Here is a 15,385-nt window from a genome sequence, read left to right as displayed (position 1 = left end):
GAAATGCTGAGTTTTACACAAAGCAGCCTTTGCAGCTCACGCAAAGTGGCCAAAGACCTACCACAACGATGCTACTGATGAGCACGCTGTGGTGTATGAGATCCTTCTCCAGCATCAGCACTTTCTTCCCAGTTTCACAGCCACAACTCTGTGGGTCAGGTGAGGTTTACCTACATCTACAAGTAAGAAAATGGACTTAGAACGGTGACTAGACTGCCTAAAATCACATCTGGAGTGTGGTGAACTTGAGGCTGGCTCTTTCTCCCACCCACACTAAAATTATTCTTAACATTTCGAGATATCACATCTTTCATTTTATTCTCACAGCAATCCTGTGAGGCGGACAACAACCCTGTCAAGAAAAATCAGCAGTTCAAGAAGGAGGAATGACTTACTTCCAGCCCCACAAGAGACTCCAAGCCCCGAACTCCAAAAGGACAGGAGGAAGAAGGGCTCGCCGCCCCCACCCAAGCCTCCGCCAGCCAGCAGCCTGGGATGCTGCCCGGGTCTCCGCCAGGAAAACGTGGAGAGATCCAGGCCCCGCCCGCTGACCTTGTACTCTGCCAGCCTCGGGGATAGGGAGTGGGGAAAGCCTCAGCTAGTTCCCAAGACACAGTCCCCACTTGGGCACACGCCCTGGGGTGAGGCTTCCTTGAACTCCGCGCCGAAGACGGGGGAAAAGCCCCTGAGACCTGGACGCCTTAGCCCAGAATGGGTGGAACGAGGAAAGGAGCCCGAGGGGACCGGGTGCGAGAGCCAAAGCTGGACCAGCTCCACCCCCGCGGGGTCAGGGCCCTTGGAATTGCCCTGGAGGAATTCCTGGAGGAATCCCTGTGGAGTTGGGGTGTCGAGCGCGGCGTGGGGCGGAGCAATCCTTCCGGCCTTCCCGAGCGAAGGTGGGCACTGAGAGGCGGCGAGGGCCAGGCCCGGGTTTTCTGTGTATCCAGGAGCCCTGGGCTTCCCGGCCACCTCCGGAGCAACAGGGAGGCTTCCCGGCTGGGCAGGAGCCCAGGAAGGCCCGCGCTTTCTCTGAAAGTGAAAGGAGTGGGCGGGGGGCGCGGCCGAGGCGGGGCCCAGGCGGGCTGCGGCGCAGGCTCCGCCTCGGGGCAGTCTCGAGCCGGGGGCGCCGAGCGTCTCCAGTGCCCGCCGCGCCGCGGGCTGCTGGGCTCCGCCGCGGCTCGGTTACCGGGAAATGACCCTGCCCGGGGGCCCGACGGGCATGGCGCGGCCGGGAGGCGCGGGGCCCTGCAGCCCTGGGCTGGAGCGGGCCCCGCGCCGGAGCGTCGGGGAGCTGCGCCTGCTTTTCGAGGCGCGCTGCGCTGCGGTCGCTGCCGCCGCCGCCGCCGGGCAGCCCCGGGCTCGCGGGGCGAAGCGGCACGGGGGACAGGTCCCCAACGGGCTTCCGCGGGCTCCCCCTGCCCCAGTGATCCCGCAGCTGACTGTGACGGCCGAGGAGCCGGACGTGCCCCCGGCCAGCCCCGGGCCGCCCGAGCCGGAGGGTAGCTGTCTCCCGGCTGTGGGTTCGTCGCACCTGCAGCAGCCGCGCCGCCTCTCCACCTCGTCGCTCTCCTCCACTGGCTCGTCGTCGCTGCCCGAGGATTCGGAGGACGATCTTCTGAGCGACAGCGAGAGCCGGAGCCGCGGCAACGTGCAGCTGGAAGCGGGCGAGGACGTGGGTCAGGTACGGGCCGCGGGGCGGGGCCGGAGCGGGGACCTGCTTGGAGCTCGCTGCGGACCAACTCCCGCCCTAAGCTCCCTCCCCCGAGAGTCCCCTTCTCCCTCTTTCTGCAGTGGGGTCGGTGGGAGGCGCCGGGCCAACCCCTCGCCTTGACAGTTTTTACTCCAGTTCTACAGGCGAGTCGCGACCCGGGCCCTGGGGCGTCTAAGAGAGTGAGGAATCCCCGAGACCGGCCACGGGGACCGGTGGGGCGGCGGGGCAGCGTGCCTTGCCGGCCGTGAGATGGCTGGAGGGATCGGAGGGGCTTAGCGTTGCCCGGCGAACTCTCGCCGAGACGGGAGGACGAGCCTCCCTCTCTGCCGCCCCCTCTCCCGCGCCGCGGCCCCACCCCCGCCGTTGCCACGGTTTCCCTCTCCTGAGTGGGAGTGGAGCCGAGCTCCAGGCTCCGCTCGCGAACTGCCGCCGTCTGCTCCCGGCGCCCGCACCAGGCTTGGACGCGGGGAAGGGAGGGGCGCGGGACAGCGAGCTTAGGCAGGGGGCGGAACGCTGCCCTCCTCCACTTTACTGCTCCTAATTCTGGCCGGAGAGGGTAGGGGGAGGTAAACTGAGGCTGAGAGGGTGGGACCAGTCTGCCGATCTCCGCCCCCGGTAGCCTGGATGTTCTGGGGCCAGGTTTGACCCTTTGATAACCCAGGCTAGGGTGCGGTGCAGTCATTCCCCGTGCCTGCCCCTCCGGGTCGTGCCGCGCCCAGGATAGCCGTCCTGTCCCCCTTGTTTTAATCAAGGCCAAATACTTTAAATAACTATCCGCGGTCAACGAGAAGGAGTTGCTCTAGATCCACGTTATGCAAGTGTCCCTGGAATGGAGGGAGAGGCGAAGGGCGCCCTCAGGCTCTGGTGGTTCGGGGCTTGCCCAGAAGGGCGGTGAGAGCAGCAGACGTGCGCCGGGGCGGCGGGGCCTGCGGGACCTAGGCTCCCCCCGCGCTCGGATTGGACGAGGCGCGAGAGTCACTGTAATGGCTTGCAGTGGCTCCGTGATTCAGTTACCCGTGAGACTTACATTATCCCCAGGGCGACGTGGTTTGTGACACAAGAGGGAAAAGGAAAAAGTCTCATAGAGCAGGAACCCACCCCGACACCAGGTAGAGGTGCGGGGAGTCCCTCTCTCCTCCCTAGGGGTAAGGGGACCCCTGACCCCTGACATTTCGGGTGTACCCCTGGTCCCTGAAAGAAGGCGGTGCCGCCCGAGGGTTTCTGAGGCGGTGATGAGGGGCAGTGAGAGGACTCCTCCCTTCCCACTCCTGAAAATCCGGAGCAGTAACTGTGGGCCCAACGCTCCCCCCGTTCAAATCTCTGAGAGCTGAGAGGCGGGCGCTGGAGGCAGGGCGCCACGAGGGCAGCCCCCGGCTTCACTCTTCCTCCTAAAGGCGGAGGAGGACCTGCGGCCCAGGACTGCTTACTGCGTAGGCAGGCCAGCTGGGGTCAAGACTCCGGGGACCAGTCACAGCTGTGCCCTGGGCGTCTTCGGCCGGCCTCTCCCACTCTGGGCCTCCCTGTCACCCGGCGCGGCAGGAGCTGGAGCAGATGGCCGTGGAGGGCCCTTCCAGCTCCAAGGCTGCGAGTACCGGGCCTTCCCAACCCCCAGCCCGCCGGGGCCTCCCCGAAGGCAAACAGCCACGGCGGTGGCAGATAAGCCAGGGGCTGTTGACAGAGGCCGCCTGCGTCCGCGTGGAAGGGCCCGGCTCGGACTTTGCCTCGCGGAGCGGCACAGCGCGCCCGCCTAGGCTGCCTTTAGGGCTTCCCCAGGCAGGAAGCAGAGCCCAGAGGCTGGCTGACCGTGAAGGATGCGCCTGGGAGAAGGGTACTGCGGCAGCACTCCTCAACTCGCAGCTCTCCAGCCCCTTACAACTCCGGCCTGGGTGGATAATGTGAATAGCGGGAAGCCTTTGCGAGGCTTGTACATCCTTCACCTTGTCTTTCTAGAAGCCGCACACTGTGTGCCCAGAGCCTGGAGCTGGGCTCCCCCTCAAGGTAGTTGGGACATGGCAGCCTGCCTCCTTCCTGCTTCCTTTCCTATGGTAGAGGGAAGAGTCACGGGCAAGAGAAACCATACAGGCCAAGAGAGGAGTTGGGGGCCTGTCCCCAAGGGCAGCTGGCATGACATTCTTAGGCCTTGTCTGCCTGCCTCTTAAAACAATTTTGGGGGTGTTGCTTTAGCAGAAGAGAGGTTGTTTGACTCTTGTTCATTTGATTTTCTTCTCTCAGTGCTCCAGGATGGGTAAGGAGACCTGGATGCGATCCTGTCCTGGGCCCAGAACTCCCACACTTCACTTTTCACTAATTATAGAGCAGAATTTAGGTTAACAGACTTCCTTTTTAAAAAGCAAATGCCCCTGGGAGGGTGAAGTCGTGGGTCACTTATACCTTGGTGCAAATCATTTTATAAATTTAAACTGATTGTTCTCACCATCATCACCAGGAGTGCTTATCTGATAAAGTATTGGGAACATGGCAAGGGGGTTGGGCTGGTAGAGAGCTTTAGCCAGAGTCTGGATGGCTGGAGGTAGGGCATGGAAGTCAGGAAGAGGGGAGATGAATACCAAAGACAAAGAAAGCAAAGGGCTTCTGGCAGAAGATACACAGAGTGTCTGGTGTGATACAAGAAGCCGGAGTCCTCAGGGCTTCTAAATAGAGCTCAGACAAAGGAGGGTCTGAGGCTAATATTCAGCTAAGCTCTGCCCAGAGAGAGATGCTCCCTGTCCAGCCTCATGGGTAAATAATTATCAGAGGGTCCTCCTGTGACTTCATCAAAGACTCTCACATGGTCAGCTCTCCTGAGCTTTTTGTCCAAGGTGTCTGGGTAGCCTCTTGCTGTAAGATGCTTTCTCAGACTCCTATTTGCCTGGGCCAGGCAATGGGGTTTTTAACCCTTTTTTCAGCCAGGTTTCACTCTGTAACATAATAAATCTGCTTTCTGATATTCACACAATAAAAGCCTTACCTGCTCAAAAATATCTTCCCTGCTGTTGTTCATGTGCCAAAATCCCCACCCACTCGCCAAAGAATGATTCCCCAAGAACCATTCTGGATATATGCATCTTTCTATGCATTATGTTCCCTGGGGGAGGTAGCTCCCTAGATGAAGATGGCAGAATTCCATGATGCTTGCATCAACTCCTTCCATATCTGACCCTATCCATTACTGGCAGAGGAACTAAATCCTGTCATTACCAACCAACCTCAAAAGGTGGCTGGGAGGGCTCAAATGGCATAACGGGTTTGAAAGCCTTCTGTAACCCACATGGCTGGAAACAACCTTAGTCTTTGCTGCTCTTGGCTGATATGATCTCACAAAACTGGGGTGGGGAGAGTGGAGAGATAACCCGATGTTATCTCAGTTTGGGAGCAGGTCAATGCTATATTATCACACATCACTCAAGAGGCAGTAGCCCAGGACTGAAGGTACTGAATCCTCTATCAGGTCCACCTTTCACCTTCTGGCCTCACTCACTGCTCCTACATGATCGCAGAAGAAAGGATGATGCAGTTCTCCCATCTTACCTAACCCAAGGCTGATTCCATCTTCTACTGGGGTGGATACGGAACTAGATGAACTCTATAATGAAGTCCATTCTGGCCCCACTGTTCCCCCAAATTCTGCCAGTGAGTCCCTAAAGCTTCCTGAAACCCCACCACTAAACTATCCCTTTGGATAAACTAAAGGTGTCCAGCCAAAAAAGAGGGGTCCCCAGGCAGATCTCAGTGTTTCCCCAGAGATCAAAACACACCACCTTGTGGCTGCAAATTGCTTCATCTTATACAAAACTCTTTTTCATGCAGGGTCCATTTGACCTCTGAAACCTGCTGGGACAATTGGAACAAGGGGGTGGGTTTTGAATTGAGCTTAGGGCAGAGACTGGGAGGCCAGCTGGAAGCAGGGATAGCAGCAATGTTAACTCTTTGAACTTTGAGTGCCTTCTGTAAAATGGCAATAGTTACCATCTGAGGCACTTGCTGTGCATGTGCAGCAGCATCATGAATTTCAAACTGAGTGTGGGGGAAGAGGGTATAGGATGTGCCACTCAATGTACCTGGCACGTACATCCTCCTAGAATTTTATTTGAGGATTCGGAGGTGGGAGAGTTTTATAATAAAACTTGGATTTATTATGCAGCATAATGCAAACCTTGTATGTATTTAAAGAGTGAAAAAGGGAGTTTTGAAAGAGATGTCATGCTTCTAGTGGGCTGCTTCTGGCTACACCCCCAGATCCCTGGGGATTGGACACGTGATCACACCCTACTGTGCCATGTAGGGACTTTGGGAAGAAACCAGGCGCAATGCTGTCTGTTGGAGATGAGAAGCCTGCCGTGCAGTGGGCGGTCAGTAAATGGTGGCTCGTGTTATGGCAACAGCTCGGTCCAGAGGAAACAGCCTCACACAAATGAAATTCTCACTTGAGTTCACTCAGCTAGAAAGTGACAGAGCCAAGACTAGAAGCAACTTCGGACTCCCCCCTCCAGTACTCTGTCACTGACTCCCATCTCCTCCCCATGAAAAGCAGTTTTATAGTCAGCAGCCTCCTCTGCTTAAGCCTCCACCCCAGTTCTCCCTCTCACTCTTGTGGATTGAGTAAGAGCTAGATTCCTGGGTTCCAGCCCTCTGGAGGCACACACATGTCATTCCTCTAAAAGGAAGGCACTCTGGGAGGAGGCAGCAGACACACTCTTTAGATGAGCAAACCTGTGCACTCCAGTGGGTAGACACAGGAGTGATGAGCTTGGCGTGGGAAGAGGAAAGGTTCAGAGTATCAGATGATCTCAGACTAGACGCAATGGTCAAGAGGCAAAAGGTACACCAAAATCTCAATTTCCCTCTCAGTTTCATCTACGATGACAGACCCTCCTCTCTGTATTCCATTTTTAAAACCCAGGTTTCTGGGTCCAGATTGGGGCACCCTGGCCTTGTCAACTGGTAGGGAGTGAGATGGCATCTAAGGATAGGCAGAGGGCCTTGGGGAGCACCAAGCCATTCTTTCTTCAGGCCCTACCAGGTTGGCCTCCCTGCCCTGGGCCTGTGTAATGATTTGTTTCCATGTTTGTCTTTCTCCCTAAATGAGAGGAACCAATGGCCCCAAGTATTGAATGATAATCCAGATTTGTGCAGGTAGTGGTCCACGCCAAGGAATGGGAGGGGGTGGGGGTGTCACACTCAAGTCTCATTTACTGCTACTCACAACAACCTGGTGGGAGTGGTTATTTCCCCATTTTACAGATTAAGAAACTGAATTCAAGAGGCTTCTCAAGCCCCAGAATATCCCGAGGCACTGGTAAAAGTGCAGTGCTCAGAGTTTCCCTGTGGTAGACCTGAAAATCTGCATTTTTTTAAACATCACGAGACTGTCTGCCTCACAAAAGTCCTAAGACCTCTACAGAGCAGTTCAGTAACCTGTCCGTGCAGCTGTGGAGCCGCAGAACTGAGCTTTCTGACGCTAAGGCTGGGGCTCTTTTCAGCACACTGGCCATCTGTCATCTCCAGGCGCTTGTCTCCGAGTCCGCCACACAGGTTCACGATAAACTTTCCCTGAGTGAATGAGCCGTTGAAGCTCCAGGCACGAGCTGCTTAGGGTAGGGTGGGACGGGGCGAGACCATGTTCCAGAGGAAGGATGGCTTGTGTACTGCTGAGACGCTGACTGGCAGACCCGGGTCGTGTCGCTTTCAGAAAAGCCACTGGCAGAAGATCCGGACCATGGTGAACCTGCCGGTCATGAGCCCTTTCAAGAAGCGCTACGCCTGGGTGCAGCTGGCTGGGCACACGGGTGAGCTCGGGGCCGTGGCGGGTGCCGGGGGCGGAGGCCGGGAGGAAGGGACTTAGGCGGCACTAACCAGGGTCTGCCCTCAGGGAGTTTCAAGGCAGCGGGCACCAGCGGACTGATCCTCAAGCGCAGCTCGGAGCCGGAGCGCTACTGCCTGGCGCGGCTCATGGCGGATGCGCTCCGCGGCTGCGTGCCCGCCTTCCACGGCGTGGTGGAGCGCGACGGCGAGAGCTACCTGCAGTTGCAGGACTTGCTCGACGGCTTCGATGGGCCTTGCGTACTAGACTGCAAGATGGGCGTCAGGTACGCGTGCCCTGCGGGGCGGCTGGAAACCAGTGAAGGGCCCAGGGCGGGAACGAGCGCTCTACGCGTGCCCAAGGCAGTGCTGACGAGGTCCGGGTGTGCGCCCGCTCACGCCGCGCCGCTGCCTGCGCCCCCGTAGGACTTACCTGGAAGAGGAGTTGACCAAAGCCCGCGAGCGGCCCAAGCTGCGGAAGGACATGTACAAGAAGATGCTGGCGGTCGACCCTGAGGCACCCACCGAGGAGGAGCACGCGCAGCGCGCGGTCACCAAGCCGCGCTACATGCAGTGGCGAGAAGGCATCAGCTCCAGCACCACTCTCGGTTTCCGCATCGAGGGCATCAAGGTGGGCCAGGCCCGCGTCGCTTTGTACTTCCCGGGCCCTTCCTCCACCCAGCCCCACTGTGCGGTGTCTGTCCTCCGTGTTGACCTCCCACCCCGACTGCCCCCGGAAGAGGCACCCTCTGGCGGCCGTCTCGCTGTCCCTGGCATTCAACATCCCGGGAGGTATCGCTGCTCTAGCCAGATCCTTTCCCTTTGGGCGCACACGTGGCCCCTGACGATTTCTGCCCACCTTCTACAGAAAGCCGACGGCTCCTGCAGTACCGACTTCAAGACCACCCGAAGCCGGGAACAGGTGATCCGCGTCTTTGAGGAATTTGTGCAAGGGGATGCGGAAGTGCTGGTGAGCGTGGGATCCCAGAACCCTGAGATGCTGGGGAGCCTGATACCGAGGGATGCCCCCAGGTCAGGTCATCTGACTCAACACCCTTCCCTTCGTGACCCCCAGCCCAGTGTTTATCGCACTGCAATGTTATTGCTTTACAACAATTCTGGGCTGCGCTCCACGTGGGGGCCTGCGCCTTCCTCACCATGGTATTTGCCAAGCCAAGCATGCATCGTGGCGTTCTTCATAATCTCATAATCGCAGAGGTTCAGTTGGTATTTAATTTGTCCTCCTCTCCACCACCCTCTCCAGAGGAGGTATCTGAACCGCCTACAGCAGATCCGGGACACTCTGGAGGTCTCTGAGTTCTTTAGGAGGCACGAGGTAAGAGGGGCAGGCTCACATGTCTGTGGTATGTGAGGGAAGAGGGCGGAGGGCTTCTCCGGATTAGAGCTGTGGCTCAGACGGTAAAGCGTCTGTCTACAATGCGGGAGACCCGGGTTCGATCCCTGGGTTGGGAGGATCTACCCTGGAGAAGGAAATGGCAATCCACTCCAGTACTATTGCCTGGAAAATCCCATGGACAGAGACAATCCCATAGGCTACAGTCCATGTGCTCCCAGAGTTGGACATGACTGAGTGACTTCACTTTCACTTTCTGCTGGTGGGGGACTGGGCAGGTGATTGGCAGCTCCCTTCTCTTCGTGCATGATCACTGCCATCGCGCCGGCGTGTGGCTCATCGATTTTGGCAAGACCACGCCCCTCCCTGACGGCCAGACCCTGGACCACCGGCGGCCCTGGGAAGAGGGCAACCGAGAGGACGGCTACTTGCTGGGGCTGGACAATCTCATTGGCATCCTGGCCAGCCTAGCCGAGAGATGAGGCTGGGCCCCTGTCCCTGCTGACATGAGGGTCTGACAGATGGAGCTGCGCCTGCGTCCCCACCATGCATGCAGGCAAGAGAGACTGAAATCCCGCGATGCGGGGCAGTGCATACGGCCCTGTAGGGACACGTGCCAACCACTGTGGGACACATTGCACGCGCAGAGCCTGGCCCCCTACAAGCCCCAGTGTTCCTAGAGCCGATGACACTAATTAAGCGGGGGAGGGAGGAGGAGAGCGGGGTAAGTGGCTTCTTCTTCAGCCCAGCTCTTCTGAGGGGGCTCCATACCTCTCCAGTGAAGCCAGATAAAGAACTTTGTTTCACAGGCACTAGATCTATTGGTCTGAACTCCCACACTACAATGGACTCCCCTTCCCAATAAAACTCAAAGACACCAGCTTTGACTCTGGCCTCATCCCCTCCTTCCCTCTGGTCCCTTCTTTCTTGGTTCCCTGGCATCTGTCAAGTGCACTCAGATCACTGTGGTCTATGAGAAGAGCTCTTTTTTAGAGGCACGTGTAGTAGCGTTGGGGGCCACCCAGGTGGAGGATGCTAATGGGGTAAGGGCAATCCAGAGAAGGCTTCCTGCAGGAGGCAATTTCAATTCCCCACCTACACCTTGTGGGTGGGGGTGGCCTCTAGACCCACATATCAAAGGCTGGGAGTGGCCAGGCTCTTGCCCAGGAGGCCTGAGACTGGTTTCCAGGATGGAGAGTTCAATAGTGCCAGGCCAGCCCTGAGACAGGCCCAGACATGCAGCACAGACTGCAGGAGACAGAAGCTACGTGGGACACAAGCCACCTAGAAGCCTGGGGAGGAGTGCAGGGAGGAACTGTTACCATCAGTGCCAGAGTCCTCACCCTTAGGACCTTCTGGCACCAGGAAACACAGGTGAGATTCCAAAGGTTCCAAGGTTGGTTACTGCTAGATTCGGGGGGCTTGCGGCCAAAGGGCAGCTGGGGACAAAGGAGGCTCCCTCCCCAGTTCTTCAAGCTCCCTAGACTCAGTTCCTGGGCCTGTGGAGATCTAGGCCCCTAAAGACAGGCTCCCCAGCCCCTTCCTCCTCCAGGATGGGTTAATTCCATTGAAAGGGGTGAATTCAGCACAACAGGGTTCTTTAATAGGAAGGCAGGGGAGTAGGGGCTCACAGTGTTGTTTTATGTTTTCCCTCCTGGTCCCCAAGTCCAGGATGGTTGGGGCAGGCCAGGTGGCACACCTGAGTGCTGTACTGAAGATGCTCCAAGATGCTGGCAAAACGAGGGCAAAGTTCAGCTGATGCTGTCAACACTGAGTCATGATACGGTACCTGGGGAGAGGAGTTCATTGCCAACCCTGGCAGTGAAAAACCTCCCCCTCAAGACAACACTCCATACTCACACTGAGAGGGTCATCCATCCCCCACTCCCCTGCCCCATGACAAAGTTGGCACCTCCTGACTGGGGCACCCAGGGAAGGGCATATAGCCCAGTGAGATCTCCCAGAGCAGCATTTAAAGACCTGCATCACATGTGGGGGGACCGAGTGCAGAGGAGCCCATCAGGAACAGCTTCCCTTTCCCTCACATGAGGTGACCCAAGGTAGTGGAGTGCATGTTATCACCAGGAGTCTGTCTTGGATGTAAAGACGCCCTCCAAGAGGGAGGCTTCTGGGGGCCCCCCCGTAGAAGCTGGCCACCCCCCCCCCCACCGCTTTGTGGTAATAACTGGCCCTACAGGAGGGAGGAAGGGAGTGATGAGCTGTTCAAATGGTCTGAAGGTGCTGGTAAACTCCCTTGGAGCACCACATGCCCAGGTCCTACACCAGTAGATATTGCTTGCATCCAGAAGTGTCCAATCTTGGCCACTTGGCTGGATCCAGTGCAGCTCAGCAGACAGTTCCTGGTGGCCCAGCAGAGTCAGGCAAAAAATCACTGCCAGAACTCCAGTCTTGATCTTTTCTTTAAAAGTTATGTAAAAGGGCTATTCCTTGGGGAGGGAGCAGGATGGGAGGTCCCCAGGGCTAGTTCACTCGGACCTGTGGATGAAGTGATTTTCTTCCAGGTAGTGGCAAACCTCGGCTATATCCTGAGCCAGCTGGAGGAGGTCTTGCATGGCCAGAGGTGATGGCTGGGCCTGGGTCAGGCAGAACACACATCAGACCATACAGGTTTGGGGACCCATGAACAGGTCTTTAGGTGAGCCTAGAGGGCTGGAAAAGGGTCACACCAGCTTCAGCTGGCTCTGACTCAGGAAACCCTTCATGTCCCTCCCCTCCAGACACCAACTCCAGCAGAATTAGGCCAGATGTAGCCCTGATGCACTCACAGTATTCTGAGGTTCTGATGGCTGAACTCGCTGAGCTCATCACTAGCAGGGAGAGAAACCATGCTCTAGGCTCCACAAGGCGGGAGAGGAGCTCTGTGTCCCTTGAGCTGCTACTGCTCAGCCCCAGGGTGAAGAGAAGCTATTTCTGCTGGCAGGTCTGGGTGCCTCCCTCCCACTTGCACCTCTGCCCCTGGCCCCAGGTGCACCCCATGATGAGCGCCTCAGTGAGGAAATCCAGCCCATCCTGTGGACAGCAGAGTTCTGGCAGAGTCTAGGTAGGAGACGGGCTTCCCTGGTGGCTCAGCTGGTAAAGAATCTGCCCACAATGCGGTAGACCTGGGTTGGATCCCTGGGTTGGGAAGATCCCCTGGAGAAGTAAAAGGCTATCCACTCCAGTATTCTGGCCTGGAGAATTCCACGGACTATCCATGGGGTCACAAAGAGTTGGACATGACTGAGCGACTTTCATTAGGGAGGATTATGACAGAGCTCCTGAGCAACCCGGACGCTTCAAGAGGGCGGGTTGACCCTATCTCCAGCCATGACTCCTTCCTCAGAGCCCCTTCTCTTCTACTGTCAGTCAGAAGCCCCACCCCTCTCACCTTGATAGTCACCTGCAGGAGGCTGGGGTCCCCAGGAAGGCCTATTACCAGTCCCTCATAGGCCTCTCCAAAGACACCATGGGCCAGGGCTCTGTAGAAAGGCAGATTGGAAGGGAGTGGGTGGTTGGGTCTGGGGAATGGTCCTTGAGGGTCTAGAGCCTCCTTTACCTCCCCTGTCCCCTCTACTTACCCTCCATATGCTCAACTGGCCCTCTCTGAGGGTCTGAGCTCTCTGCATCATGGCATGTCCCCAAGGACAAGCTCCGCAGGGGTGACAGTGACCAGGCCAGAGTCAGGGCAGAAGAAAGGGTAGGCGTGGGATAAGGCGGTGGGGTGGGATTCTGTGCCAAGTCTTCCCTTGGGTCCCTGCAGATGCTCTGGGGCGAAGGCAATCCTTATGCCAAAGGAATCATATTTAGGGTCCCTGCTGCTGCTACTGCTGCTAAGTCGCTTCAGTCATGTCCGACTCTGTGCGACCCCACAGACGGCAGTCCACCAGGCTCCCCCGTCCCTGGGATTCTCCAGGCAAGAACACTGGAGTGGGTTGCCATTTCCTTCTCCAATGCATGAAAGTGAAAAGTGAAAGTGAAGTCATTCAGTCATGTCCGACTCTCAGCAACCCTATGGACTGCAGCCTACCAGGGTCCTCCATCCATGGGATTTTCCAGGCAAGAGTACTGGAGTGGGTTGCTATTGCCTTCTCTGCCATCCCAGAACTGGGGATGACAGCTGACTTTGCCAGGTTACCTCCCCTTTGGGGGCTTCTCTGACCTCCATCTCCTCTATACAAGGGTTTTGGATGAGATGCTCACTGGGATCCATAATTCACCACAGCAGGGAGCAGGATGGAGGCTGGGGATTCAGAGTGTGTAAGCTCTCAGAAGGAGGGAGAAGATCCAGCTGAGCAGAATGATATTGGCTGAGGAAACCTCCATAAGCCCTGGGGGCAGCATCCAGGACTGGGCTGGGCCAAGCCTCACCTGGAAGTAGTAGGGCTTGGGGACTGTCCTCACGGTGGAGATGTGAAGCTTGCTGATCTGGAGCTCAAGGCCTGGCAGCCTCCTCCACCACAGGTCCTGCCACTTCTTATGGTTCACCAAGGATGGGAGGAACACTGGCATACTCTCTACCTGCCTATCAGGCCCGCCCTGCCCTGGACACCTCTCCAGATGCCCATTAAGATAAATGTTGTTCTCAGGCCTCCCCAGGTGCTTCTACTCTTTAGAACCCCAGAGGAGTTGGCCACTTCTCTCCTAGGAGTAGAGGTTTGAAATCAACTATGTCTGCCCCTGGAACCCCACAGAAGCCTGTTGGCTCAGTGAAGAAATCAGCCATGCCTGCTGGGTGCTCTGTACCCAGAATCGGACCCCACACACAGTAGGAAGGCTCAGTGTCAAGACCACCACCACAGCCACCATGAGGATCAAAGGGCCTGAGGGGGTGGGCAGGTCCTCCAGTGGGAAACTCCTCTCTACCCCAACTTTTTTAGTGATGCCTCAAGACTCAGCTCGAGTGTTCACTTTTCCATGATGCTTTCCTCACTTATCCTAAATGAATGCAACTGCTCCCTCCTCATCACCCCTAAGACACTTTACACCTCCCATGGCAACCGTCCCTACAAGATATATGTAGATATCTAGATATAAATGTAGACATATATAGAGACAGTGATCGGTATCTCCCCTACCACCCTAGACCACTAGACTACATGCTCCCTGAAGGTGGAGCATGCTAATCCCCTTCCCAACACTCAGTGCCTGGCACACAGCAGATATCCTTCCCAGTGCCCTACTGCTCCTCCCCTCCCACGGTCCCACAAGTCCAGACCTCAGACACAGGCAGGACATACCCATGCAGGTGACGTTATCCGCAGCCAGCTCCATGCCCTCTTGGCACATGCAGTTGGCCGACTAGAGCTCGGCCTGGCATTCGCAGATCTTCAAAAGGCAAAGACAGCAATTGAGGTCTAGTGGAATCTCCACCTCTCCGTGACTTTCCATGACAATGAGTAAAAGAATTGATATTGCTGGGTGAGGGTGGGGGTGTATGTTCTTTTTCCAGTCTCGTGGTTAATTTTAGCCCTGAACTTTGGAATGGAGGAGCAATGCTAGGCATTTAGGGAGGGTGGGAGAGTTTGGGGGACTTCTGTCAAGCTTGTATGCTTCCTTTTCTGGGATCCTTGAGCTTGCAGGTTGTTGAAGAGACTTCAGAGCAAGAGACAATTTGACAAGCAGACCAGAATGCCCCATTCTGGCATCACAAGTGACAGCCCAGCTCCCAAGTATTCCTGAGTTGTGCAAGACTGGGTAGTTCACAGGGCAGAGCTGGTGGTCAGATGGGAGGGACTGAGGAAGAGGGCTAGACTAGGCTGAAAGGTGGGGGATAGGGGCCAATACCTGCCAGAAGCTGCAGGCAGAGCTCACTGTTGGGGTGTATGACAAATACGGCACCTGCCTCATCAGTCCAGGGGATGTCAGTCTCTGAGGCATCAGTCCCTGCCAGAAACTGAAATAGAGGGTTTGGCTATGAAATGGGGGAAGGAAGAAGAGCACACAGCTCCTCACAGATGGAAAGCTGGCTTATACAGCAGGGAAGCCGGAGTCTCCCCGTGGAAACCCCAGTGTGGCCTTGTCCACATTCACAGCACAGTAATAGTGCTGCCAGATGGCAGGCGGGAGCTGAGGGGCCAGAGAGGTGGGAAGAAATAATAGCTGGAATCTGAAAGCCTGGTTCAGGCTGGCTGGCTCCTTGTCTGTCTGAACCTCTCTAATCCCATGTTCTCAACTATGAAATGGAAGAGGCCCAACCCACACATTCCACTTCTGCAATAATGGAGATAATGTGTATAAAGTACTGAGGAACAGTACTGCTCAGACAGGAAGGCTCTGTTTCTTTATAGCAGTGGTTTCCAAACTCTGGAGTGTATAAGAATCACCTAGAGACTTGACTAAAACACAGATAATGGGGCCCTCCCCTAAACTTCTGATCCAGGAGATTGGCGGGAGGCTGAGAATTTGTATATCTAGCAACTTAGGTGGTGCTAATGGCTCAGCCACCACGCTCTGAGAACTGCTGCTGACTTAAACTACCCCTGCCTTTCTGCCTCCCAGCTAACGCAGCCGGCTCTAAGTTC

At 56.6% G+C, this 15,385-nt stretch overlaps 2 protein-coding genes across 2 annotated transcripts; one reads left to right on the top strand and one right to left on the bottom strand.

Moving 5' to 3' along the window:
• The first annotated feature begins 1,105 nt into the window (after nucleotides 1-1,105).
• On the top strand, nucleotides 1,106-9,739 carry ITPKA (inositol-trisphosphate 3-kinase A). Its single transcript, XM_055437044.2, has 7 exons — nucleotides 1,106-1,681; nucleotides 7,401-7,497; nucleotides 7,581-7,797; nucleotides 7,937-8,141; nucleotides 8,379-8,480; nucleotides 8,775-8,846; nucleotides 9,143-9,739. Exons 1-7 carry the CDS (start codon nucleotides 1,193-1,195, stop codon nucleotides 9,344-9,346), a joined length of 1,386 nt encoding a protein of 461 aa, XP_055293019.2. The 5' UTR covers nucleotides 1,106-1,192; the 3' UTR covers nucleotides 9,347-9,739.
• A 642-nt stretch (nucleotides 9,740-10,381) lies between these two features.
• On the bottom strand, nucleotides 10,382-13,373 carry LTK (leukocyte receptor tyrosine kinase). The gene is given in 11 exon segments (XM_088840189.1): nucleotides 10,382-10,462; nucleotides 10,564-10,619; nucleotides 10,622-10,653; nucleotides 10,712-10,841; nucleotides 10,942-11,004; nucleotides 11,100-11,224; nucleotides 11,355-11,458; nucleotides 11,552-11,593; nucleotides 11,595-11,692; nucleotides 12,443-12,629; nucleotides 13,233-13,373. Coding segments are annotated over 11 exon segments (1,059 nt in total).
• Nucleotides 13,374-15,385: the final 2,012 nt, after the last annotated feature.

Source organism: Moschus berezovskii, chromosome 9 (assembly GCF_049115385.1).
Source record: "Moschus berezovskii isolate FMDL1 chromosome 9, NW_MosBer_1.0, whole genome shotgun sequence".
Lineage (NCBI taxonomy): Eukaryota > Metazoa > Chordata > Mammalia > Artiodactyla > Moschidae > Moschus > Moschus berezovskii.
Note: the sequence above shows the minus strand (reverse complement) of the source record. Positions and strands in the feature narration are given on the sequence as shown.